This window comes from Molossus molossus, unplaced genomic scaffold, assembly GCF_014108415.1.
Source record: "Molossus molossus isolate mMolMol1 unplaced genomic scaffold, mMolMol1.p scaffold_m16_p_1, whole genome shotgun sequence".
Lineage (NCBI taxonomy): Eukaryota > Metazoa > Chordata > Mammalia > Chiroptera > Molossidae > Molossus > Molossus molossus.
The window spans coordinates 1,045,861-1,071,970 of record NW_023425344.1 but is presented as its reverse complement, the minus strand read 5'-3'; the positions used below and the strand labels follow the sequence as shown (position 1 = coordinate 1,071,970).

Genomic DNA, 26,110 nt, shown 5'->3' with positions numbered 1-26,110 from the left:
TTTGTCAAGGACACACACATCAGGACACACTCCAAATACCCGAGAGTAGGGTGAGGTGTCTAGGGACAGAAGTGAACTTTGGGAGTGATGGTGGAAGGAAGGAAAAATAGACCCAAATGAAATAAAACCAGAATCTGGCCTCATTCCAACCAAGTGGGCAGTGGGCCCTGATCTGAGGCCTGCACTGCTGACCTCCCCAGGGCCCAGGTGCAGACAGGATGAGGCAGGGGTCTCCCCACCCCTCCCCCAGTGCTCCAGATGACCTGTAGGATGGAGGCTGCCGGCATGGTGGGCAGAGGAGGGAGATGTATGGGAGGTTGGGGCATAGGCATCCTTTCTGAAGAGAAGATCCAGGTTGTGATGGGAGCGGCAGAGGTTAGGGACGTGATTGCAGGCGGGGGGCTCCTGAGACTCTGAGGTGCTTCCAGAACAGGTTGCTCGTGACCTGCGGCTTCTTCCAACCTCAGCTGCAGTGTACCTGCTCAGAGAGGGGGCCTTGGCCAGGCCATAATAAACAAGTCTCCAAGCCTCTCACTTTGTGATCATACTTGGGAGTGCCTCCAGCCTGCTGTCCTGGTCCACCGGAGGCCCATTCTTGACTCAGTACCGTACCAGGGACTGCGGGAGGCAGGCGAGGAAGCTGGCCCGGTGGCAAGTGGGTTAGCCAGGGCTGCAGTGGGTCCCCCCAGGCAGAGGGGCACTCAGCTTTAGCTGAAGCCTGATTTTGCCCAAGGCTAACTTGAGGCTGGAGGTGGTAAGAACCCCGCCAAGGCAGGGCTGACTTCCTTTCAAAGGGGACCTGACCCATCTTCGGGTATCTGGAAAGGGCAGGCCCAAACCTGGCAGATGCAAGTCAGGGACAGGAAGTCAGGCCCCAGGAAGGCCCCTGCAGCTGACCCGGAGGGCGTGGAGCAGCTGCAGGCACAGCACTGGCCTTTCTTGGGACAGCTGCCTGGCAGAGGGCCAACGCAGCAGAGATGCAGCGGGCAGGCCGGAGGAAGCCGGCATAACTTACATCATAAAACTGCAGTCCCCTCCCTACCTGCCCAGCTGCCCAGATCTTGCTCACTCCCTCTGGGGCACAGCACCCACAAAGGCAAAGGTTCCGGTCTCTCTACGGCACCCTCAGCTCCGAGATGCCTCCATACAAGGGGCTACGTGACAGGCCGGAAAAGCTCAGTGACCAGCAGTAACAACGCAGGAGGGTCTCATCGTACACTCCTACCTGAATTTACGGTCACGGAAGGAGGGGGGGGGCTGCAGACACGTCCCAGGCCTGCAGCTTCCTCGGCAAAGGTCAATCTTTCCCCTGGGCTCAAGGAGGACCCTACGCGGGGTCGGAGTACTCTCCTTCTCAGACCCCGGGCAGGCACGGCGGGCCATCCCCCTGTGAACTACCTGCACCCGGTCTCTCTGACCCCAGGGGTCTCCCCGCTTTGTCTTCCCCCGCCCCCCAACCGACCCCCTCGTTCTCTGACACTAAACGCACGAAAAGAACTACACAACTGCCATGCTTTGGAGCGTTTCTCAACCCTTTGAGGTTCAGTCCTCGGTGTGGCTCAAATAAACCGGGGGAGATGTTCTCCAGGCGTGGGTTTCCATGGACGCGACACGGCGCCGGGCAGAGAGGGTGCTCCGCGCGGGGTAAAGGGAGGAACGAAAGCTCGGCCCTACCTGACTCCCTCCGACAAAGGTGCTCTGCTCTCAAGTTCTTTCTGACCTTGAAAACCCCTCTCGGGGGAGTCGGGGAGGCCTGAGGGTCCGCCCGCGCCGGTCGCGCTCAGGGACCCGCGACCGAGCAGAGGCGAGTCTCGGCCCAGCCTCCGCCCAGCTTCCGCGCACGCGCCCGGGGCGCGTCGCCTCTCTGTGACGTCACGCCCCGCGAGCTACCCGCGGGCGCCGCCATGTTACGTTACGGCGGCCGGCGTGGCCACGAAGCACTCGCCGAGGCCCCGCCCCGCCGGCACGTCACCGCAGACGGCCGGGCGGGCGCCGCCATGTTGGAGGTCCTCGCCTCGGGCGCGCAGGTGTCTTCATAAGATGCCGGCGCGGCGGCGGCGCCCGGCTTTTTCCCCCCCAAGATGGCGTCCATGCGGGAGAGCGACACGGGCCTGTGGCTGCATAACAAGCTGGGGGCCACGGACGAGCTGTGGGCGCCGCCCAGCATCGCATCCCTGCTCACGGCCGCGGTCATCGACAATATCCGCCTCTGCTTCCACGGCCTCTCGTCGGCCGTGAAGCTCAAGCTGCTGCTCGGGACGCTGCACCTCCCGCGCCGCACGGTGGACGAGGTGAGGCGGGCGGCGCGCGCGGCGGCCTCCGGGGCCGAGGCCCGGCCCGCCCGGCGCAGCTCGCCGCCCGCCCCCGGCCCCGTCCGCGGCGGGGCAGGCGGAGCCCGGCGGCCGGGGCGCGGGGCGGCGAGTGGACGCGGGCACCTGTTCGCGGGGGGAGGCGGAGGCCCGCGCCCGGACCCGGAGTGGGGGGCTGGGCGGGCCGCGGGCGCCCCGGGCTCCCGGGAACTCGCCGGCGGCTGCGCCCCACGAAACGGCCGCGAGCCCAGGGCTCCGCTCGCCCGGGCTTCTGCGTCGCCCGGGCGCGGGTGTGAGCCCGCCACGGCCGTTACCGCGTTCGTGCCAAGTGAGCGCGCCCGCGCGTCGAGGGAGCGGGCGCCGCGGCTGCGCGGTCGTCGTCCACCGGCGCTCCGCGGCCTCCCCGCCGCCCCCCCTCGCGCCCCGCTTTCAAATCTCAGCCGCGACGCGTGCGCCCCGCGGCCGCACGGCGGGTCCCTGCGGCGTCGGAGCGTGTGCGTCGCGCGCGTGCGTGGCTCTGCCCGCCCCGGCGGGCTCCTGCCGCCCCCCCCCCCCAGCGCGCACCCTGGCGGGACAGCGGGCGCCCCGAGCGCGCGGCTCCGGCTGCAGCGCGGGCGGCGGGCGGCTGTGCGCTGGCGACCGGCCGTCCGCAGGGGCGGGGCTGCGGCGCTGGCCTCCTGCCGGGTCCCCACGACGCTCAGGCGGCTGGGCGCCGGCTTCGCTTCCCGCAGTACCTGCATCTACCTGCATCGCGGGTTTGGTTTGGGTTTTGGGTTTTGTATTGAGGCGCCGTCGCCATCAGAATGCATTGCATCAGCGTCAGGCGTGCAGCCTAATGACTTGATACCGGCCTGTGCTTCCGAATGATCACCACAGGCCTGCTCTCCATCCGTCACCCCACATACAGAATTCTTTCTTTCCTTGAATCCTCACCCGAGGACGTGTCTTTCAAATGTTATTTTCTTGAGTGACTTGAGAGAGAGGAAGGGAGAGGGGGAGAGAGGTAGAAACATGGATGAGAGAGAACATGGACTGGCCGCCTCCTGCACGCCCCCCACGGAGGATGGGGCCCACAACCTGGGCATGTGCCCTGACCGGACAGAACCGAGACCTCTTGGCGCAAGGGTCTAGCTCAACCACTGAGCCACACCGATGAGGATATGTTTTCCACTGATGAGAGAGAAACATGAAAGGCTGACCCCTGGCGCACCGCCACCGGGATGGACCCTGCCCCGCGGGACTGTGTCGGTCAGACCAGCACCGAACCCGAGACCCTCTGTGCGCAGGAGAAGGCTCTGACCGCTGAGCCGCCTGCCACGGCCCAGTTTTTCTTCTGATGGGAAGTTGGAAGACTCACGCCCTTGGGAGCTTGCAGATGTGCAGCAGTGTTAGGTAGTCACCGTGCTGTGGCTCTGCCCCTGCTGTCCGAGCATCTTTTCTGTGTTTATTCAGTGTTTGATTTTCTCTGGGGTGAATTGTCTGTTCAGATCTTTTGTTTCTGATTTTTCCCCCCATTGCTTCGTAGGAATCTTTTACAATAAAGGTTGGGTAGTAGCCCTTTTCCAGTTGTGTGTGTTACAGATCTCTCCCGGTGTGGCCTGACGTATCGTATCTCAGTGGTGACTCGGTGAGTGTGCCTGTCTTCCCCCCAGGCCGGGACCCACACAGCACTCCTGCTGTCTGTCAGAGCTGCAGCTTGCCTCTCACCTTTGCGTCCACCTGGAAGTAGTGATTGTGTGACTTGCGGGTCTGATTATTACTTCCCATGTGGATGTTGGATCGACCGTTTATTGAAACAACTGCCTTTCACTGTTTGAAGAAGGACCCATTGCCCTTGCCCCATGTGGCTCAGTTGGTTGGAAAATGTCATGTACACCAAAGGTGGCAGGTTTGATTCCTGGTCGGGGCACATGCCCGGTTTCAGGTTTGATCTCCTGTTGGGGTACATGTGGGAGGCAACCAATCCATGTTTCTCTTTCTACTCCCACCTTCCCTCCCTCTCTCTAAGAAAAATATTTTTTTAATAAGGACTCATTGGTCTGGCCGGTGTGGCTCAGGGGTTGAGCGTCGACCCTGCATCAAGAGGTCGCCGGTTCAATTCCCCATCGGGACAGATGCCCAGGTTGTGGGCCTGATCCCCAGTGGGAGGCATGCAGGAGGCAGCCAGTTGATGTTCTCTCTCATCCATGTTTCTATCTCTTTCTCTCCCTTCCTCTCTCTCTCAAATCAATAAGGGGGAAAAAATTTTTTTTTAAAAAAAGGACCCATTGATCTGCTTTACTTGTTCCTGTAGGCTGTTTATGTATTATTGCTTTCAGAGCCCACCAGGTCACACCTTATACCCCAGTCTCCAGCTGACAGCAGACCCTCCCACTTCATTCCCCCCGAGGCTGTTCCTGGCCCTTTGCGTTTCCAAGTGTCTGTTGTCTTCACTTCTCGGGTTACCGTGCACCCACATACAGCTGTTTGGGATTTTCACTAAGACTGATTTGAATGTGCAGTTCATTCTGTGGTTAAAGCATCACAGTAATGAGTCTTACAAACTGAATATAGGCACTTCTCTGTCTCGCTCTTTGACACTTGATGTGAAGCTGTGATTCTCCATAGAGGCCTTCTATCTCCTGTTAGATTCATTTCTAGATATTTCCTATTTTCTTATGCTGCTATGAACATGTTGAAATTTTATTTTCTTTTTCGATGAGTTTGTGAATAGCGTCTGTCTCAATAATTGCAATAATTTTCCTGTAGAATCTTTGTTTTTCTGTGTACTTCCTATTATTGTTTCTCTTTCCAATTACCTTTTACTTCTTTTTCTTGCCTCACCGTAGTTACCAGGACTCTCCAGTATATTACCTTGTTTCTGATCACACCGGGAAAATGTGCAATGTTTTACCAACATGTATTATGTTTCCTGTTATTTTTTTGTAGATATCTTTTATCTGGTTATTAAAATTATCTTCTATTCCCAGATTTTTTAAAAGTTATTTTAATCTCAATGAGTTTTGTTTTTGTTTTTGTTTTTAAATCCTCACCCAAGCCCGGCTGGTGTGGCTCAGTGGTTGAGCATCAACCCTGCACCAAGAGGTTGCTGGTTCGATTCCCAATCAGGGCACATGCCCAGGTTGTGGGCCAAATCCCCAATGGGTCAATGCAGGAGGCAGCCAATCAATGTTCTGTCTCGTTGATGTTTCTATCTCTCTCTCCCTGCCTCACACTCTATCTGAAGGTAAATGGAAAAATAAAATCAATAAAGAAAAAAAAATCTTCACCTGAGGATATTTTTCCATTTATCTTCAGGTAGAGTATGGGGCGGGACGGACATCGATGTGAGAGAGAGACATCAATTGGTTGCTTTCCGTACAACCTTACCCGGGCCGGGGACCAAACCGCAACTGAGGTACGTGTCCTTGACTGGACTTGAACCCGCGAGTCTTTGGTCCATGGACTGTAACTGCTGAGCCTAACCAGCCAGAGTAATCACGAATGAGTTTTAACAGCTCTGTTGAGTGTAATTCACATACCATACAATTCACGCATTTAATATGTACAATTGAATTGGTTCTTAGTATATCATCCTAGTCAATTTTAGAACATTTTCATTAACCTCAAAGTAAACCCAGGTTTCCTCCCACAACTCCCAGCCCTAGGCCATCACTGATCTACTCTCTGTGCCTATGGATTTTCCTTTTGGGACATTTCATACAAATGGAATTAATAATACGTGGTCTTTGGTGACTGGCTTCTTTAACTTAGCATAATCTTTTCCGCCGAGCCAAACTGGCCAGGGCTCTTAGCATAATCTTTCCAAGGTTTATTCATGTGGATCAGTACTTAATCTGTTTCTCATGACTGAACACCTCCCTACATTGATCAGCTGCTCGGTCCATCAGCTGCTCCTCGGCGGGTGCACATTTGGGTCGCTCTCACTCTGTCTGTTAGGAGCGATGCTGCTGAGAACTTTTAGGACAAGTGTGTGGGCATATGTTTCTGTGTGGACATGATGTTTTCCATCCTCGGGTACATATCTAGGGAAGGAACTGTTTGGGTCGAAGGGTAACTGTTGGCACCTGTCAGGAGAGTGGGGCCAAGAGGAGCAGGGCAGACACGTGCTGATGCTTTGGCAGAGCAGACTGCTGGCCACAAGGACCCCTGGGAGCCGGGCTCTGGGTGGGCAGAGCAGCACTGAGGGGAGACCTCAGCTCCTGGGCACAGGGACACAGGTGCGGCCTCATGTCACCCTGGTCCTCTGGCGTGCTGGCCGCCTCCAGGGTCTCTTTCTTTTCTTTTTTTTTTTTTTTTATCCTCACCCTAGGATATTTTTCCATTTTTTGTACAGATAGAGTGGGAGGGAGAGAGAGGAAGAGAGAGAGAGAGAAACATCGATGTGAAGGGACACATCGAGTGGCTGCCACCCGCACGACCAACCAGGGCTGGGGACAAACTGCAACCGAAGTACATGCCCTTAGCGGGAACCGAACCTGGGTCTCTCCGGACCGCAGGCCGACGGTCTAACTGCTGAGCCAAACTGGCCAGGGCCAGGGTCTCTTTCTTGTGCTGTCCAGAGGGAAGAGCATGAGCCCAGCACCAGGCCATGGATGTGCAGGGCCTGGCCCAGTTCCTGAGGTCTGCAGGAGGCTCCTGCTATCTTGGGTGCCTTCTGTCCTGAGTCCCAGTGCGTGTCACCTCCAGCCCCCACAGTAACCCTCTGGTCCATGGAGAGGCCTCAGCAAATGCAGGGCCTGTGGGACGAGAGCTCCTCACACCTTCCCTGCCCCCTCAGGCATGCGTCCCTTCCCACAGCCTTGGTGGTCAGGACCCCGCCGGCCTCCTTGCTTCCTCTGCCCTCACTCCCCGGGCTCGCTCCGCACCCCAAGGTGCCTCGTCAGCAGGCTCCCTGACCAGGTTGGGGCGCAGTCCTCAGCAGCACACGCTCAAGGCGGGGGTGTGTGTGTCAGGTGTGCCTGACGGCGGGCACGCCTGCTGCGGACGGTGCTGGAGGAGATGGCCTGCTGCTCTGGGGAGGCCTGGGGAGGTGGCCCAGCAGGAGGGCAGGCCGAGGCCAGGGCGGGCACTAGGTCTGAGTGGGCACTGCAGCCTGGCGGAGGTTGCGGGAGTCCAAGGAGGCAAGATGGCCCTAAGCTGGGGACACAGAGGAAGGGGCTCATAGGTTCCTGTGAGGGTGGGGCCTAGCATGGGCAGTGGCTGGAGAGGTTGGACACTGCCTTGTGACGGACACACACACACCCCACTCCCCACCCCACCCCCCACCCCCCAAGCTACTGCGGGGTTTGAAAGGGGCTCCTTTGTGTCTAGAAACAAGGGTGCTGGCCACACCCTCCAACTCTGTCCCTGTGCTCGCTGCTCGGAGTGGGGGCACAGGTTCCTGGGGGGCAGGGCGGGTCCGCTCAGGACGCCCCTCCTTCCTCGCAGATGAAAGGCGCCTTGACGGAGATCATCCAGCTGGCCGCCCTGGACTCGGACCCCTGGGTGCTCATGGTGGCTGACATCCTGAAGTCCTTCCCAGACACCGGTTCACTGAACCTCGATCTTGAGGAGCAGAACCCCAACGTGCAAGACATTTTAGGAGAACTTCGAGAAAAGGGTATGCGTGTGTGTTTGGCTCTGCTGGGAGGAGGGGAACAGGCTGCTGGAGAGGAGAACCTCCTCTGGGCGCTCCGCGTGCGCCGTGTCTCCCACAGCGTGCTGTGCACACAACACACCCGCCTCCCTGCTGTCCCGCCTCCTGCCCTCGGCCTCTCCCGCTCAGCCGTGCAGGCACGGGCTCCGCCTGTTCGGGCGTATCACCAGAGTCTAGAACCCTCCTGGCACAGACAGACAGACGGTCAGCAGTGTGTGAAAGATAGCAGCAGTTCAGGTCAGAACGTGAACCGAAACTGTTCAGAAAATATCACAAATGTCTGAAAGGACATGAAGGTGAGGAGCTCGGTCCTCCTCAAACTCCTGGCTTAGTTTGGAGAATTGGAACTGGCAGCCCCTGGAGATGGAAGCTGTCCCTGTGCACCTGCTGGACCAAGGGGGCTTCCGACCCTGTGCACTGCCTTCGGGTGGAAGGCAGGCCTCGGACGCAGGAAGCAGGCTGCTCGCTGCTCCAAGGCCAGGGGAGGCCTCGGTGGCCCTGAGGCTGCGGTGGCATAGTGGGGACACCGGAGTCAGTCTGCTGGGCGCTTGCTCCGCCACCGTGAATAGGAAGCTGCAGTTTGGGTCTTCCCTGTTAGCGGTGTAAGGGACACGCACCTAACCTTGTGCTTGCTGGTTCTTGAACGGACAGCGACCGAGTGCGAGGCGTCCGCCATGCTGCCGCTGGAGTGCCGGTACTTGAATAAAAGCGCCCTGACGACCCTCGCGGGTCCCCTCACCCCTCCCGTGAAACACTTCCAGCTGAAGAGGAAGCCAAAGAGCGCCACGCTGAGGGCCGAGCTGCTGCAGAAATGTGAGTGCAGGGCTCCGTCTGTCTGTCTATTCTTGGGTCCCTTGGGGTGTCCTGCTCAGAACGGTCTTTTCAGGACACAGAGTCCTGTGCAAAGCTTTTGGCCTTTGCAGAAATTTTATTGCTATGCTGAACTGTGTTCTAAAAATCTTTTAGAAACTGTAGAATGTTTAGGTTAAAGTGTCTGTAATCTTGGCTACAAAAATGAAATCTGCACCAGCTGCCATGTGGTGATGAGACAGGTGGCCTCACCACGGTGGTCCTGTCCTGTCAAGACTCGAGCCACAGATGATCTGCTTGGCTGTGGGGTGTTTGGGCGTATGCGCAGCGTCTTCCGGGGTGCCGGCTTGCGGAGCGTGTGGGCGCCTGCCGGGAAAGCGGAACCAGCTCCTTCAACAGGAGCAAGCACGGGTTTCAGCAGGCTCTTATTTCGAAGGGTCATGGAATTGGCATTAGTAACACACACAGGTGCCATTGTGACCCTTGTCTCAGAATGGACAGCATCCTGGGGCCAGTGCCGTTCTGGCTTCACGGCGCTAGCGGGACACAACCCAGGCCCAGGCCCCTCTGGACGCTGGGCACAGGACTGTGCCTTCCCTGAGCCATGTCAGCAAATCTGTCGCCTCCTTCCTTGTACTTTTGCAGGTGGGGGGATGCCAGCCTATGCCTGCTGACCACCCATGGTGAGGGTGCTCCACCAGGGCTGCCCACGAGGCCTGCAGCCCATGGGACCACGCAGGTTGTGGGGACACGGAGAGCCCCTTGGGCCCTGTCGTGCAGCTCTGCCACCTGCCCGTCCTGGCGGGCAGCCGCACGGCTCTGCGGTCGTGCAGGCCCCGCGAGCCGGCGGCACTGGCTTAGAGGAGCAGGCTCGGGTCTGGAGGACTTGCCACTCACATGCGCTCCTGCAGCAGGTGGACGCACAGTTCACGTGCAGCAGGAGGAGGGCTGATACGTACCTTCTCCTTGCAGCCACCGAGACGGCCCAGCAGCTGAAGAGGAGCGCAGGGGTGCCCTTCCACGCCAAGGGCCGGGGGCTGCTCCGCAAGATGGACACCACAAGTAAGCCGCGCCCCTCGCCACAGTGGCCCATTGCCTTCGGTTCAGGCCTGAGACCCCGTGCACAGAGCCACAGGCTCCTCGCCCAGTGCCGCCTGTCACTCATCAGACAGCAGGGTTCGGCCTAGGAGAGGGTTTTCCTCGTTGGCAGAGTGATTTAGATGGTGGTGGTCAGGCCAGACAGCAGCCCACGGGCCCGCGGGGCTGTGGTGAGGGCGTGGGAAGTGAGGACGGAGCCCAGGGCTCGGCCAGGGGGTTCGTCACTTCCAGGAAGACCTGGGAGGACGGGCGCGATGGGCCTGCGAGCTTTGGGAAGGCCAGGCTTCAAGGGAAAGGCTGCTTCTGCGCGCTCAGTGGGAGCAGTTCCTCCCTGAGCTTCCAAACTAGGGGGCGTGGGGGTGCCGAGAGCCAACCGCCCTCCTCGTGCTCCCAGCCGCCCCTCCAAGGGTGAGAACAGAGCCCCACACGCACGACCAAAGCAGGACAGATAGGATGAGAAAATGGGGCACCGGGAGGCACAGAGGGCCCTTCTCCTGAGTCTCGTGTCCCTGGGCCCCCGCCCACCCACACTGCTTGCTGCCCAGGACCCAGCAGACAGCCGGCAGGTGAGGTGACATTGGAGCCAGGGAGGCCTTAAGAGGTACTCTGCCGGCACCCCACCTGGCTCGCTTGCCATTGGCCCTGCAGCCCCGAGTTGGGACCTGGCATCTGGGTGTCAAGCTGACTTGTCGCCGTGTCCTCGGCCCCCACCCTTGGCAGGCTGTTAGCTGACGGTCCGTGAAGCACAGAGAGCTGACGTGACCCTGGCCTCTGAGGCACCCGGGGCAGGAGCAGCAGCAGGTCCGTCCTTGGCCCTGCGTCCCAGCAGTGCCCTGGTCCTACTGGCCGTGCTGAGAGGTCTGCGTGTGCGTGGGCCTGGGCCATTACTCCAGAGCTGAGTGTGTGCCCATGTCCACGTGCCCAGCACAGGCTGTCCTGGCAGCGGGAACAGGGCAGCACTGCCTGGGGATGGGACCAGGCCCTGTTCAGAAGGAACTGTCCCTGGTGTGTCCAGTAGCTCCCATGCGACAGACGCAGCCAGGATGGGGGAAAGGGCATCGAGCCTATGACAGGTGTGCTCGGAGCACCAGGAAGTGCAGGGAAGGCGCGAGCTGGGAGCACCGTCTGCAGGGAGAGGTGGTGCGCCAGGGTGGGGCCTGCAGACGGGGCACTTCATTCCCATCTTTGTTTTTGGCAGAAATGTCGTAGGTTGGCAATGATGTTGTTGCCAAGGCTTTGCTCTTCTGGGCCGACCCAGTGCCTAGTGTCCACCGGGAGGGGCAGGCCCTGGCCCTAAGGAGGGGTCGCAGGTGACCTGGGGGTGGCACCTGCACCCACACTCAGATGCACCGCGTCCTCGGGGTCAGGCTTGTGCCTGCTCAGCGCTCAGAGGCTCGCAGGGGCGTCGCGGGCCAGCCGGGCGGCCAGCGCCTTCCTCTGGAGCACGCTGCAGAGCGGCCTCTGCTCCTGGTAGAGAAGCAGAGCGCACAAGTCGCGGGAGACTGGCCACCTCCTCGGCCGTAGCCGCTGGCCCACTGACGCCCCTCGCTCTACACAGCTCCCCTCAAAGGCATCCCGAAGCAGGCGCCCTTCCGGAGCCCCACCACCCCCAGCGTCTTCAGCCCTGCTGGGAACCGGACCCCCATCCCGCCTTCAAGGACGCCTCTGCGGAAGGAGAGAGGAGTGAAGGTGGGCACACCCCTCTGCCTGGCCCCGCAAGGCTGGCCTCGTGCTCCTCGCCCTGTGGCTAAGGGTGGGCTTGTGTCTGTCTTGGCAGCTGCTCGACATTTCTGAGCTGGATACGGTTGGCGCTGGCCGGGAGGCCAAGAGAAGAAGGAAGACAGTGGGTGCGTAGCCAGGGCCCCCGTCGGTCTGCGGAGGGGGTGGCTGCAGTCCGGCTGGGGCTGCCAGGGCTTGTGCCAAGTGCTGCTGAGCCCCAGGGCGGGCGGAGGCCGCCCCCTCCCTCCTGCGAGGCTGTCCTCACGGGCAGGGGTGGCTGCCTTTTCTGAGGGCGCATTTTCTTCTCTGCCCGAGACGTGTCTGAGGGGCAGGTTGGGCAGAATTTCAGGGCTGGCTTGCTGGGCCTGCCTGCGGGCACTGACGAGGGCTCTGCCCGCAGACACGGAAGTGGTGGAGAAGCCGGCCCGGGAGGAGACCGTTGTGGAGAACACCACCCCCGACTACGCGGCAGGCCTGGTGTCCACACAGGTAGGCTCTGCCTCTGCAGCGCCTCCGCGGCCAGTGTGCTCCCTCTCAGCCCCAGTCTCAGCCCCTGGAGCGGCGGATCTCAGCCTGTGGGCTGCGACCCCTTTGGGGGTCAAACGACCCTTTCACAAGAGTTGCCTAAGACCATCGGAAAACACAAATTTCCGATGGTGTGGGACCGAGACAGGGCTCCTCCGTCTCCAGGTGGGTCTGCCACACAGATACGCCCAAAGACAACATGAGGAATGTGTTACAGGGTCGAGGCTTTAGGAGGGTGAGAACCACTGCCCTGGAGTGTGTTGTCGGAGAATATGTGTGTGTATGTACATATGTGTGTACCGACGTGGGCGGGGTGTGTGCACGTATGTATGTATGTATGCAGACACGTCTATGAGAGGCAGCACTGGCTGGAGGCCTCGATGTGGGCACGCCACACCCTTGTCCCTGTCCTGAGGGGGGGAGGGAGGCGAGCACTGGCAGGCTGAGGTCACCAGACTGGACGCCTGGACGGTTCGCGTCGCGGCTCCCAAAGTCCCTCCTGCACAGGCTTCGAGCAGTGAGGCCCGGCCCTCACCCGGTCACTCTGGGGGATGGGCGGCTCCCTCCTGGCTGGCACTGGTCACTCTGGGTGACGGGCGCTCTCCCGTCGCATTGCTGAGCTTTCTCACCTTCTCGGAGGCGCGTGCCCCGACCCTCCCCCTACCAAGAAAACACTGAACTTCTCCAAAGATGGCTGGTTGGGAGGCTCCCTGACCAACAGGAGCAGCCCAGCCCTCTCCTCTGCGCGGGCAACTCTAGGGGCAGCCCTTCAGGGGCTTGTGGCCCAGAGGAGCCCCTTCCCCAGCCCTGGGGGAGCAGTGCCCACGTCCTGCCCCAGGGTTGGGGCTCCTGTGGGGCAGAGTCATGTCCAGGGAGCAGTACTGAGACCCAGGCCTCTCCTGGGAGGGACTGTGCACTGTCTTCCAGAAACTTGGGTCTCTGAACAGCGAGCCTGCACTGCCCTCCACGAGTTACCTGCCTGCCACACCCAGCGTGGTCCCGGCCTCCTCCTACATCCCCAGCTCTGAGACCCCACCAGGTGAGCAGGCGCAGGCTGGACCGCACGCGGGTCGGCCGTCCTGGGGCCCCTCACCAGCACCCACCTGGCTGGCAGTTTTCACCTGCTGTGCCCTTCCTGGGGGCAACAGGCAGCAGCACCTCGGGGTCCATGGGTTCCCTTCCAGTCCCAGAACTTCCAAGAGCAGTATTGAAAGGAAAAGTGGGCTGAGTTAGCGGGTTGTGTTCCGAGGTTTTCACTTGGCCACGCTTGGCCCCCGGGAGAGGTGGCCAGAGATGGCCTTGGGGTCTGCCAGCCTCGCTGGGCTCAAGGAGGCTGCTTTCCTGCCTGCTCATCAGTGTCATGGTGGGGACCTTGCCCAGGCCCTGAGCTGACCAGAGCCTGTATGTCATCTGAGAAGGCTCCCTGGGGCTTGTGCCCACCTCCTGCCTGGCGGTACCGCTCATGGCTCTTGCCCAGCTGTGGGCCAGAAGGCCTCTGAGGGTCTAAGAGCTTGGAGAGCCAAGGTCTCAGGGCCAGCCACTGCAAAAGCCAGGCGGTGTGTGGATGTGGCCAAGACACGTCTGCACCGTGGCCTGGGAGTGGGGGCCTGGCACAACTTTGGGGGGGGGGCTGTCCCTTTCTGCTGGCCCCTCAGCCCCACTGTGCTTACAGCCTCGTCTTCCCGGGAAGCCAGCCTGCAGGCCAGCCGGCCACCCGAGGAGCCCAGCACCCCGAGCCCCGCCCTGCCACCGTTCAAGCAGAGGGCGCCCATGTACAACAGCGGCCTGAGCCCAGCCACGCCCACGCCCGCAGCGCCCGCCTCACCCCTGACGCCCACCACACCCCCGGCTGTCACACCCGCTACCCAGGCACCTCCAGTGGCCATGGTGGCCCCACAGACCCAGCCACCTGCCCAGCAGCAGCCCAAGAAGAATCTGTCCCTCACGGTAGGTGTGCCCTGGAGGGCTGCAGGCCACAGGTAGGTAGTGTGGCCTCACCCACCCCACCCACGCCTCCAGTGGGGGTTCCGGCAGTGCCTGGCCTGGGCCGCAGGAGGAGGGAAGCAGGAGGCGGGCTGCAGGGCCAGGCACTCACGCCCTCACGCCCTCACCCCCTCACCGCACTCGCAGAGGGAGCAGATGTTCGCCGCGCAGGAAATGTTCAAGACCGCCAACAAAGTGACGCGGCCCGAGAAGGCCCTCATTCTGGGCTTCATGGCTGGCTCCCGAGGTGGGTCCACATGGCCAGCCGGGGGGGGCGGGGCAGGCTCTGCGGCCCGGCGCCCACCCAGCAGCTCTCTGCCCCCCACAGAGAACCCCTGCCCGGAGCAGGGCGCGGTGGTGCAGATCAAGCTCAGCGAGCACACGGAGGACCTGCCCAAGGCCGACGGCCAGGGCAGCACCGCCATGCTGGTGGACACAGTCTTCGAGATGAACTACACCACGGGCCAGTGGACGCGCTTCAAGAAGTACAAGCCCATGGCCAACGTGTCCTAGGGCCGCCCGCCTGCAGATGCGCTTCTCTGGGGTGTTTGGACTTGTTTTTTAAATTTTAATATGGCTTACTTTTTGTGTGATCTAAGACACTTTTTTGGATTCAATATTACATTTTTGAATGTTAAAGTTACAACTTCCTAATCTTAGTGACAGCCCTGCCTGTTAGATTTTCACCTTTTTTTTTCTTAAATTCCACTGACCATGAGGTTGAGAGGACCAAAGGTGGCACCGGGAACAGGGGCAGGCCCCAGGGCCTGTGTCCATGGGAAAACTACCCGAGCCATTCAAGGTTAGCTTCTCTACGGGACGCCCCGGGCTGTGTCGGGCCAGTGTCCTCTCTGTGGTGGGGGCCATCGACGGCTCTTGGGTGAAGGTGGGACGTGTCTGCAGCCCCTCCCCTCCTGACCACATCACCTTTAATGGGGGTTTGGAACCAACTTATTTTTAAAATTAAAAAAAAATTTTTTTTTCCAAAAGCAGAACTACACTTACTGTTTTCGGTATTTGTCACGCTTCCCAAGGCCATGTGAGCTGTTCCCACTAGTCAAAAGCAGAGTGACGGTCTGCGGAGGGGTGGGGGGGCGCCGAGGACCACCCGCTGCCTCGCAAGGAACCTTCGCGTGCAGCCCCACGTGAAATAAGTTTAAGGAGAGCGCCTTTAAAACTTTTTAATACAAAAATACTCATACACAGTTTTCCAAACACGGCTTCCCACTTTAAATGCTATTTCCCCCCAATATCGGCAATTCCCAAATCTACATTTCAGTCTATTACCCTAGAAGTGAACTTCAAGTTTTCAAGTCTATCAGAACTGGTGACAGCCCAGCGTCCTAAAGAAGCCTGACCACGCTGTACAAAGTTCGGACGCCGACAGGCACGCTGAGATTGAGATTTAATTTCTGACGGTACTTCACATCTCAACAGGGCGTGGCGGACACCATCACAACACGGCACTCACTAACGTCCATCTAACACTGCACCCTCGCAGGGTCACGTTTGGCAATGGACAGACAGTCATCTGTGTTAACTTTAAAACAGGCTTCTCTCTAGTTCCTGGAAAGAAGGTAGTTCTGGAAGATGGGCTCTGTACACATTGTGGTTAACGTCAAGATAAATACTTCACTGGCACCAGAGCTCAGACCTGAGTTACGGGACCGGAACGAGGGCGGCTCCTGGGAGGACAGGACCTCACCATGTGCTGCCGGTGCCAGACTGGCCCCCCAGTGGTCACAGGCCGTAACTGCTGAGGTGGGCACGGTCCTGGGCCCTGCAGGTGGTGGGGCGCCCCCCTTCCCAGGTCAGTGCTCACAGGTGTGACCACACTTGTGGGCACAGGTTCCGACGCCAAGGAATCCTGAGGTTTTGGGCAGTTTTTGTTGTTTCTGCTTCACATTAATGACCAGGGGCTGAAGGTAGGGTTCAGAAGGACTAGCCCCCCGTGAACTCCCGCTGAGATGAGCACAGGCCCACCGCCCTGGTGGGAGGGCCCTTCACGCTCGCCACTGCCACAGCCTGGTGGCATTAGACTTGTAAACTGCTTTTCTAGAGATTTTCAAGTTAGTGTTATTCGCTCATCTAAGTTTTTGGGAAGAGGGTAACCACATTGAAATTTTTTCTAGTATTTCCTTCAGGAAGATCATTTAAAATTTTGGAAATATCAAAGTGACTCAAAATTCATAAGACTTTCCTATTGTCAAATACAAAAATAAGCGACTCTGCTCCCCAAAGTGCACTGTAAAACCAATTCTGATGTTCTTACAGGCGCCCCCTGGTGGGCAGGAGGCTGCTCTGGGCCCTGGGTCCAAAAGCAGGGCCACCCCACACAATTGCGACTGCAAAGGACCTCGGCGTTATTGTGCCAGATCTGAAACACGCAGGTCGGCGGTGTCCGGCCTCTCCAGGCCAGTCACTGGCTGGGACACCCAAGTTGAGGGCGTAAGGAGCATAAATCTATACATAGATCCGGTCTTTTCTTAAGATGATTTTAAAGCTCTCAACTGGCAGCTCCACAGTCCCATGTCTCACCAGGCAAGTGCGTCTCCAGGCAGAGCTCGGCCCCTCGTGCAGAAGCGGTGGGAGGTGACAGCTCTGGTCCCTTTCGGTTGTGTGCGTGGATTCCGTCCAGGATCGTGAGAGAAGGGCCACGGGGATGGCCAGTCAGTGAAGCTCCGCCCACCAGCCAGCACTCGGGGCCTGGACCCCACAGGCCCCAGGGAACCTCACCAGGGTCACAGCCTGGCAGCCCCCAGCCCAGCTCGTGCCAGAACCAAGGAGGACTGGACAAGGGCCTGGGGCCAAGGCGGCCCTGCAGTCTGAGAGGAATGACCAGGCGCCCTCAGGAGCGGTTTTCAAGAACAGCTGTGTAAACTCTTCTGCAGAACAGATGTTCTCCCAAAGGCCGAAAAGTGCCTGCTTCAGAGTGTTCCTTCCCTCCCGTCGCACATAGGGACAGGCACATGGGTGCCTGGCGGGACGCTCTCCCTTTCTTAGGGGGATCCGAACTTCCCAGGGTCAAGAGGGGCTCCAGAAAAGAAGAATCACATCTTCCACAGAGAATTTACACTTTCCAGAAGGTTCTCACCCGGGAATCTCCCAGGGACCTTGGCAGGCAGGTGCCCTGGCTGTGCACGTCTGACCAGACCCACCAAGCGAGAGGAACTGGGTGTGACTTCATGGGGCCAGTTCCAGCCTCCGGGTCTCCTCAGGCCCTGGAAAGAACACTTGACGGACAGGCTGCTTCCCAGGTGCGCCGGGTCCAGAGGGACATGGGCAGGGCCCTTCCCCCAGAAAGTCACCACCAAGCAACTGCACAGGCCAAACCCCAAGTTCATGCTTTTGGCTGGGTGGACTCAGGTCGCATCAGTAAATACACGGTCCAGTCGGTGGTAATTGTAAAACAAGTTTAGCAAAAATATATTGAGAATAAAAGCCAGAAACCAGTAATGAAAAAACAAATGAAAAAAAACGTACAAAATCTTTCCCCAAGTGTGGGTAAGAACCTAGTTCGGGCAAGAGACGTCCCAGGTCGCTGCCTGCGGGCCCCCAGGAGGCAGCTGAGGGGGGAGCCTGCACTTCAAGGCCAACGCGGCAGCAGCGCTCAGTTCGAACCTACAGAGTAAAAGCCACTCGGGAAGTCTTAAAACATCACCGTCACCGCTCCTAGGCCAGCTTCTTGTACGACAAACGAGCATTTTGAGGAAAAATTTCACATTAGTACAAAAAAACACAGCTGTTCCGTACAAGCTGAAATAGTGATCAAATTCCTGGTTCCAAGGCCGCCGGGGTCTGCGCGCCACCTGCAGGCGGCTGGTCTGGGTGGGGACGCCGGTCAGCAGGCCAGGACACAGACGAGATCAGACAGTGACCTTTCAGAACTCACTCTACCCTACAAATCTGGGTGAAATAAAACATTTCATATGACAATTAATTTTCAACCATAACTTTAACCTAAAAAAACAGAGAGGGCCCTGGACGTTCTCAGCAGCTCCAGTGCAGCCGTGATGCGGTGGAGCGAGGGTTAGTCCCGGAACGTTCCGAGCCACGCGGCTCAGGCGGTGGTCAGTGCAGGCGCAGCGGGCGCTGCTGGCGGCTCAGTGGTGGGAAGGACCCTTCCCGGGGGCCTGTGCTCGGCGCAGCGGCTCGGCCCCCGGAGACAGGCTGGCCTCTGGGCAGCCCCTGGTCTAGCCAAGCCCCCCATGCTGTTTGCCTTCCGTGACCCTTCGCCAACACCTCCTCCTCCTCCTCTTCCCCTTCGGCTTCGCGGGCTCTGGGCAGGGCTTCTGGGCCTTGGCCCCGGCGGGCTCCGTGCCCCAGTCGTGCTCACAGCAGCAGGGCCGCCCGTCGGGGGCGGAGCGGAAGGCCGCCCCGTCGTGGTGCTCCTTGCAGACCGAGTTGGGGCAGAAGTGGCAGAACGAGGCCGAAGGTTTGCCACACACGTCACAGTGGTGCCAAGGACACACCCACTTGCCTGCAAGAAGACAGTGTGTCACCACAGGAGCGACAAGGACAGGGCACACAACTCCAAACCCGAGGCTGCCCCTCCCACGGCGAGCTCCGGCCCAGAGGGACCCTGCGCCACTGCCCGCTCCGCTCTCCCTGGGCCCTCTGGGGCCCGCCCGTCTCCACCGGGCTGTGGGCACGAGTTCCTTCGGGCCCACGTCAGGCCGGATGGCGTCGCACCCGCTGCAAACTGACAGCTGTCTTCCTCCGCCAAACACGTTTGCGGTTTTCTCTGTTCACAGAGCTTCGCTCTCCTCCTCTGGGTGGGGCTCTCGATCTTCCCTCCAAGGTCCCAGGTCTCTCCCACGACGCTCGCACCCTGCCCTGCTCCCACACCACCCAGGCGGGGGACCCGTCCCCGAGAACCAGCAGGGTGACCGGGGACCCACCGAAGGGCCGCTTGCCCAGGCCCAGGCATGACAGGTGGTAGGCCTTGGCGCAGGACTTGCGGTCGCACAGGACCAGCTGGCCCCCATCGCCACAGCGGAAGCACTCGTCCTCCGACTCCTTCTTCCCTTCGCCCTTGGTTCTGCGCCTCCTGCTCCTCTTCTTGGTCTTCTTGCCTTTCTCCTCTGAAGACAGTGACGTGGAAGTCTAGAAGAGAGAATTGGGCACAATTCTCGGAAGAACAGCAGACGAAGTGGCAACGATGTGGGAATTCAGAAATCTTTGCAGAGGTTCTAGCAGCAAAAAGCAGGAAGATGCATTTGGGGAGCAGGGACGGGCCGTGCCAACAGGACTGCTGGCCACACTCGGCCCGACACCCCTCACTCGAGATGAGAGAGGCGGGGGACACAAGCAGAACAGGCTCAGGCCCGAGGGGCCCAGACCTGCTGATGGGAAAGTGGACTAAGGGCAACGGGCTGCCGCCCGGTGAGGCTCACACCGGAGAGACAGTGAGAGCAGCAGACACTGTGTGACCCCAAGTTCATGTCCTTCCACCTCGGAATGTGGTATCGTGCGGAGAGAGGGTCGCTGGAAATGCAATTAAGTTCGGGTGAGGTCACACTGGAGCAGGTGGCCCCTAGCCACTGACTGGAGTCCTTACAAGCAGAGGAGAGGCCAAGTGACAACACACGCAGGGACTGGAGTGATGTGCCACAGCCCAGGACACCGAGGACAACAGTGACCCCAGGGACTGCAGAGCCCCAGACTGTTTGGGACAGAAGTTCTGCTGTTCAAGCCTCAGATCGGGTGCAGTGCTGCGGGGACGCGGACGGCCAGCCCCACTGCGCTCTGCGGTCCCGGCAGCCAGTCAGCTTGGAGGAAGCCGCTTGCGACAGCAGGGATGTGTCTGGGGAGAGGGCCTTTACCTTGGGTCTGTCCCCGAGGAAGCCGCTGCAGTTGGAGGCTCCGCATCGGCACACGGTCTTCTCGTTGCCCAGACAGTCGAGGTTGTAGTTAAAAGTCAGCTCCGTCCCTGTGACAGCGGACAAGCCACATGGAGACTGCCGTCTCTTCAGTTTGAACAACGCCAGGCCCAGACTCCCACTGCCCCCGAGCCCACGCCGCCGCCCACAGCTGTGTGAGTCGGCCTCAGGAACAGACACTGGACACGGCAGGACTCCCCTCAGCCGCCTCCCCCAGTCATCCTGGCCACGCAGCCGGGACCCGCGCGGAGCTGGGCACCGTACCTGCGGGAATGTCGCACACCGCGAACAGCCCCACACGAGTGTCGCCGTTCACCGTCCACTTGAGGGTCTCACAGTTGGGCTGACAGCTGTGGTTCATGAACCTGGAGTAGTTGCCTTTGGGGCCGGCGTCGATTATGCGGTCCTGCGGAGCACAGCTCAGGTTGTAAGTCGCGGGGACAGGCGGTCGGCCCCCAGCCACGTCCTCCTCAAGGGGGTTTCACCCTCACGAGATTCACTGGACAACAGGTGTCGTGCTGGAACCGTGGTATCCCATGTCCACTCAGACAGGACACCCCCAATCCAGTCCCGTTTCTGTTGCTCACGGAGGGTGGGTCAGGACCACACGGACAGGACCGAGCCCCGGGGAGCCCGGGGAGGAGCCGACCGTCCCCAACACCAGCCACCAGATGACAGACAAGGGAGCCAGATACTGAAGATCAACAGCAACAGCACCCAAAACTCAGAGAGAAGGTGACCGACCCAATTGTGACACGGGCACAGGACGTCCACACAGCTCAGAGCCGGAGGGGCGCCCATGTGCCCTGCCAGCTGAGCCGCCGAACACTGGAGTCTGACTTCACAGTGTGACAGTGGGGTGCTGAGGCCGGAGCCTGGCAGGAACAGTGCTGAGACCAGCTGGGGGCAGCCCACAACGCAGGGGCCCTGGGCACTGAAGCCTGCGGTCACTGCGGCAAAACCCAGAAGTGACGCAACTCCCAGCCGCAGGGAAGGGCGGCAGACGCCTTCAACACCCACACCGCAGTCCGTGTCCAGGCTGCCTGGCGCGGGAGCCCCCCCTTGCCGGGAGTGCCAGGCAGCCAGTACCGAAAACAAGGCCACATCAAGCATCAGTCAGCAGCGAGCAAGACGCTGTCTGCCGGGGACGCGCAGACGCGGAAGTCCGCGCCCCGAGAGCACTGAGCCAAGGCAGTGCCGGCCGCCGGCCGCGTCACCGGCCTCAGACTCTGCTGCTGCTTCTCCCCTGGGTGTGGGGACAGTCCCTGACCCGGCGCAGCCATGGCCCGGCCCGGGGGAGAGCAGTCCGAGCTGGCTCCACGTCAGGGCGGCGAGGCTGCAGACAGCTAGGTGTGGCTGGCGCCGGCCCCAGCTCTTGAGACGCCCGGAGGAGATGCGCCCACATCTGCAGGCAGCACCGGGCAGCGTCGCCCTGGCCCAGGCCACCGCCACCAGCGGGCCCTCCAGCCAGGCTGGCCCACCCTGCCGCCGCTCCCCTTCCTGCTGGTCTCCAGGTGCCCCGTGTTGTGTGTCAGGAGCCTTCTCGCCGCATGTCAGCTTCCCAGTGCTCAGAACTGCCCCCCGTCTAATGCAGCCATCGTACCGACCATCTTACCGACCATCTTACCGACCATCTTACCGACCATCTTACCGACCATCTTACCAACTATCTTACCAACTATCTTACCAACCCGGGCTTCGCGCCAGGTTTTCCTACATTGTAACCTGCCGCCTGCTCTTCCCAGCCCCTCCATCTGGGTCCCGGCAGACCCGGCACCTGGCCCCCCTGCGCTGTGCAGGGCTCGGGCCAGTGTCCCGGGGGCCCCTTCACTGCCACAGACAGCGCCGCCCGGTCCTGCTGACTGACGTTCTCGGTGGACTTGGAACTGCCCGGAGGTTCCTGATACATTGTTACTGTTGTAACTGAAATTACAATGACCTTGGGTTTCGGAAGGTTCCTTCCTTGCCTTCGGCTGTTTCCAGCCTGGGTCTCCTCAGGGCTCAGCGCTCACCCCAACAGAGCAGCTGCCTGGCCCCCTCACCCGCCGGGGCTCCTCCCCACACTGCAGCCGGGGGCCTGGTCTGCACCACTGGGCCTGCTGTCGTTTCTGTGACCTCTAAATCCCCTTTCCGGCTTTAACCACCTCCAACCCACTCCCTCAACATTTCCTTCCAGACTTGGTCTTATGTCTCAGGTTCCCACTGAAACCTAAACCGTCTCCTCAAAGGGTCTGCGCACGGAGATCCCGTTCTCTCGTGCTTTGTAAACACTCAGGGGGGCCTTGCTGTGTTTTGTTTTCATAAGAAACCCCTGGGGAGTGAGCTGCTGTCTGCGTCCCCTGCCACGGCCCCACCCTGCTTCCGCCGGCGCCCTGGGTGCACTGTCCCTCGGGGCCGCCTGTGTGCTCAGCGGGCAGGGCAGTGCTTCCTCGCACACGAGCACTTTGACTCCACACGCTGGCGAGACGTGGCCAGACCCAGGCCCAGGCCCAGGCTTTCGACTTCTAGTAACACAGCCCCCACCGTCCCCAAGGCAAAAGGAAAAGGAGTCACCCTGGAAGGGCCGTGACCGCACCCCAGAGACACCTCTCTCCACCCGCACCTGTAAGCAGATGGTCTCACCCACCCTTCTTCCGAGAAGGCTGACCCCACCAGCTGACCTCCCTCCAAACTCTTTACTGATCTGGCTCAGACACGCAACGCCCACGGGAAGGCCTCTCCTGCAGCCTGTCCCTTCTGTCTTCTCCCTGACGTGTCCCTCAGACGCCAGTGGGCACATGGTGCCCCAGTCGGCTGCGGCCCTCAGGAGCTGCCCGAGGACCCTGCAGCAGCGCCCGGCAGCGAGCCCGTTACCTTGTCTATGGTGAGCATGTAGAAGTGCGTGATGTCATTCTCCTGCGCGTGCTTGATCCTGGCCATGCACTCCTCCTCGTCGATCAGCTCGCCCACGTACTCGTTCACGAACTCCCCCTGGGGCCAGACGCAGGTCAGCGCGGTCGCCCCGCCCCACCCCGCCCCTCCCCCACCCCTCGCTGGTCCACACGCCTGCCCTTCCAGCCGAGGGCGTGTGGCCATGTCGGCCCTCTCGCTCCATGCCGGCAAGGCTCCTCGGAAGGGGACTCAGCTCTACCGTGACAGGTAACTCTCAGCTACCGTCCCACACTGCCCAACTGCGACAACTCAAAACCACGCTTTCACCACACGCTCCACGCCGGGGGGGCTGACCTTACGGATGTCCCTCTTGGCCACCAGGCCCCAGCCCTTGCCGTCCGTCCTGATGACCTGGGTCTCCGGGTACTGGCGCTTGCTGAAGCGCTGGTTCTGGCAGGCGGCGCCAGCCGGGCACACCTGCGGGTGGCACTCGAACATGAGCATGCGGTTGAGGCACTCCGAGTCGGAGCCGCACGGGCTCTCGTCCGTGGGCCTGCAGTTGCACTTGGGGACCTCGGAGATGTCGGCCGTGTGGATCTGCACCTTCCCGTGCGGCTTGTTCACCTGCGGGGCGGGCGCTGCCTCAGCCACAGGGGCGCTTCAGCACCCTGCACCCCTGCCCCGCCCCCCCAACAGCCTCCAGGGCCTGACACTGGTCGGAGCGGCCTCGCCCGCGCAGGCAGAGAGGGGGAGCAGAGGTGGCGGCATGCAGCCCGGCCCCCAGTCCGAGACCTGTCACAGTGTTTGTCCCTTGTCTGCTGTTCAGCTAACGGGAGACACACTGCCCGGGACCAGGCAGAGCCTGGCAGTCACCCAACAAGCCTGGAGTCCTCATCGCCCCACCTGTCGGAACCTCCATACTGAGCACCCACAGGTGCCCACCGGGGGAGGGGACACAGGGCAGCCTCCATACTCGTGACTTCAGTTTACTCTAGTCATTAGAATCTAATGAGACAGGGGCAGCCAATGACAAAGCAGCAGAGAGAATGGGACGAGCCAGAAGTGGACAGAATCCGGGCTCCACACTTCAGAACTGCCTGGAAACATGCCCGAGGAGTCCAAGCTCAGGCTCTCCAAGCCAGCGATTGTTCCTGGGAACTTGGCCCAGTAAGACTCAACACGGAGAGCACCTGCCTTTACACAAGCCGCTGCCTGCAGCCCAGACTCGGGAGCGAGATGGGCCCTTGACCCGCCGGCCCGGGCAACACGGCTCCAGGTGCTCGAGTCTCGGAGCCCGGCTGTGGGAAGTGCTGCTGGGCCCCCGGGTCCCTGGTGGATGCAGGGCCGTGTTCAGAAGCTCCTGTCCTTCCTGACTCGCCGCACCCTCTGAGGTGGGCACATCAGTGAGTCTCAGGGCTCCGGCCAGGCACTGGCCCAGGCTGACCACCTCTGGTCGCAGCCGTCTCCAATGCGTGGTGACAGAGCTCCAAAGAGACACTGGCTCCTCCCCCAGCCCTTCCTGCTCCGGGCAGAACCTTGGCGTCCTGACACTGCGCCCACCCAGCCACCCAGGCACAGGACACAGGCTGGCGGTGACAGCATCCATCTGCCTAGGCCTCCTCGCAGGAGAAGCTCGCTCGCGACGCCCGCACTGCGATCACACCGGCTGCGTGCACACCGGACACCCCGTGGCAGCGCTGGCCAGGACCTCACCTTGATGTGCTTGTAGGGCGGGGGCTTGCGCTCGCTCTCCTGCGTTTCTCGGGCTTCCCGCTGAAGTTTGATTTCACGGAAACGAGCTTCGGCTTCTTGCAGCGCTAAAAAGTCAATGAAACACGAGCACGAGGCTTCAGTGAACAAATACGTCCGTGGTCAAGCTCTGTGCGTACGTGACGGCTCACCCCCAACTCTCAGCTCACTGCTACGTGTGGTTTCCAGTCTCCGCAGCCTACGGGGTGTGCAGGGCTGCCCAGGGGGATTCTAAACATGGCAGACGTTTTAGCAGGACAGAGCTCCGAGGACACCCAGCTACACAAGACCCTGGTGGTGCTTTGCGCCAGCTCACCACCGCCAGGCTGCTGTGCGGGTGACCGCTGCAGCCTGCCCCCTGGCTGCGGTCAGTGACAGGTGCCAGGTGTCACTAATGGCCACTGGTCAGGTCTGCACAGGGCTCCAGCGTTAGTCAGGAGACCAGACAGCCTGACTGGACCGCGTCCAGCTAACACCCAGCTCTCAGCTCCCTTGAAGTTTCAACTCTCTTCTGGTATCAACTTGGGAGCATCTTTTGAGACCTGCAGTCCTCACTGAGACCCGAGTGCCACTGTGGACAGTGGACCGGGGCCTGCAGTCCTCACTGAGGCCCGAGTGCCGCTGTGGACAGTGGACAGGGGCCTGCAGTCCTCACTGAGGCCCGAGTGCCGCTGTGGACAGTGGACCGGGGCCTGCAGTCCTCACTGAGGCCCGAGTGCCGCTGTGGACAGTGGACAGGGGCCTGCAGTCCTCACTGAGGCCCGAGTGCCGCTGTGGACAGTGGACAGGGGCCTGCAGTCCTCACTGAGGCCCGAGTGCCGCTGTGGACAGTGGACAGGGGCCTGCAGTCCTCACTGAGGCCCGAGTGCCGCTGTGGACAGTGGACAGGGGCCTGCAGTCCTCACTGAGGCCCGAGTGCCGCTGTGGACAGTGGACAGGGGCCGGCGTCCTCACTGAGGCCCGAGTGCCGCTGTGGACAGTGGACAGGGGCCTGCAGTCCTCACTGAGGCCCGAGTGCCGCTGTGGACAGTGGACAGGGGCCTGCAGTCCTCACTGAGGCCCGAGTGCCGCTGTGGACAGTGGACAGGGGCCTGCAGTCCCTCACTGAGGCCCGAGTGCCGCTGTGGGACAGTGGACAGGGGCCTGCAGTCCTCACTGAGGCCCGAGTGCCGCTGTGGACAGTGGACAGGGGCCTGCAGTCCTCACTGAGGCCCGAGTGCCGCTGTGGACAGTGGACAGGGGCCTGCAGTCCTCACTGAGGCCCGAGTGCCGCTGTGGACAGTGGACAGGGGCCTGCAGTCCTCACTGAGGCCCGAGTGCCGCTGTGGACAGTGGGACAGGGGCCTGCAGTCCTCACTGAGGCCCGAGTGCCGCTGTGGACAGTGGACAGGGGCCTGCAGTCCTCACTGAGGCCCGAGTGCCGCTGTGGACAGTGGACAGGGGCCTGCAGTCCTCACTGAGACCCGAGTGCCGCTGTGGCAGTGGACAGGGGCCTGCTTGACAGCCTGCAGCTGTGCCACTCACTG

The 26,110-nt window shown here is 60.8% G+C and overlaps 2 protein-coding genes and 1 non-coding gene across 5 annotated transcripts in view; 1 reads left to right on the top strand and 2 right to left on the bottom strand.

Moving 5' to 3' along the window:
- The first annotated feature begins 1,998 nt into the window (after positions 1-1,998).
- NELFA (negative elongation factor complex member A) lies at positions 1,999-15,024 on the top strand. Its single transcript, XM_036241595.1, has 11 exons — positions 1,999-2,291; positions 7,740-7,911; positions 8,599-8,760; positions 9,730-9,819; positions 11,414-11,544; positions 11,633-11,702; positions 11,975-12,063; positions 13,027-13,138; positions 13,772-14,046; positions 14,230-14,329; positions 14,411-15,024. Exons 1-11 carry the CDS (start codon positions 2,082-2,084, stop codon positions 14,593-14,595), a joined length of 1,596 nt encoding a protein of 531 aa, XP_036097488.1. The 5' UTR covers positions 1,999-2,081; the 3' UTR covers positions 14,596-15,024.
- Positions 15,025-18,260: 3,236 nt separating this feature from the next.
- NSD2 (nuclear receptor binding SET domain protein 2) overlaps positions 18,261-26,110 on the bottom strand; it is a 43,896-nt gene continuing 36,046 nt past the window's right edge. Inside the window, exons 15-21 of one of the 3 annotated variants that reach the window (XM_036257591.1) lie at positions 24,549-24,652; positions 23,190-23,459; positions 22,818-22,934; positions 20,229-20,370; positions 19,908-20,014; positions 18,984-19,188; positions 18,261-18,562 (exon numbers count right to left, since the gene is read on the bottom strand). In XM_036257591.1, coding sequence (XP_036113484.1) covers positions 18,276-18,562; positions 18,984-19,188; positions 19,908-20,014; positions 20,229-20,370; positions 22,818-22,934; positions 23,190-23,459; positions 24,549-24,652 — 1,232 coding nt within the window. In that variant the 3' untranslated portion in view covers positions 18,261-18,275. Of the gene's footprint in view, positions 18,563-18,983; positions 19,189-19,907; positions 20,015-20,228; positions 20,371-22,817; positions 22,935-23,189; positions 23,460-24,548; positions 24,653-26,110 lie in introns of those variants that run through there. The other 2 variants (XM_036257592.1, XM_036257593.1) reach the window with 2 other exon arrangements.
- Positions 20,476-20,599, bottom strand: LOC118622510. The gene has a single exon (XR_004958073.1).

What these genes read in the sequence shown, in the direction of transcription:
- NELFA (XM_036241595.1), top strand. Translation starts at nt 2,082, where the DNA reads ATGGCGTCCATGCGGGAGAGCGACACGGGCCTGTGGCTGCATAACAAG. An exon ending in GAGAAGAAGGAAGACAGTGG is followed by an intron (nt 11,703 to 11,974) that starts GTGCGTAGCCAG and finishes CTCTGCCCGCAG; the next exon opens with ACACGGAAGTGGTGGAGAAG. An exon ending in CAGGCCTGGTGTCCACACAG is followed by an intron (nt 12,064 to 13,026) that starts GTAGGCTCTGCC and finishes ACTGTCTTCCAG; the next exon opens with AAACTTGGGTCTCTGAACAG.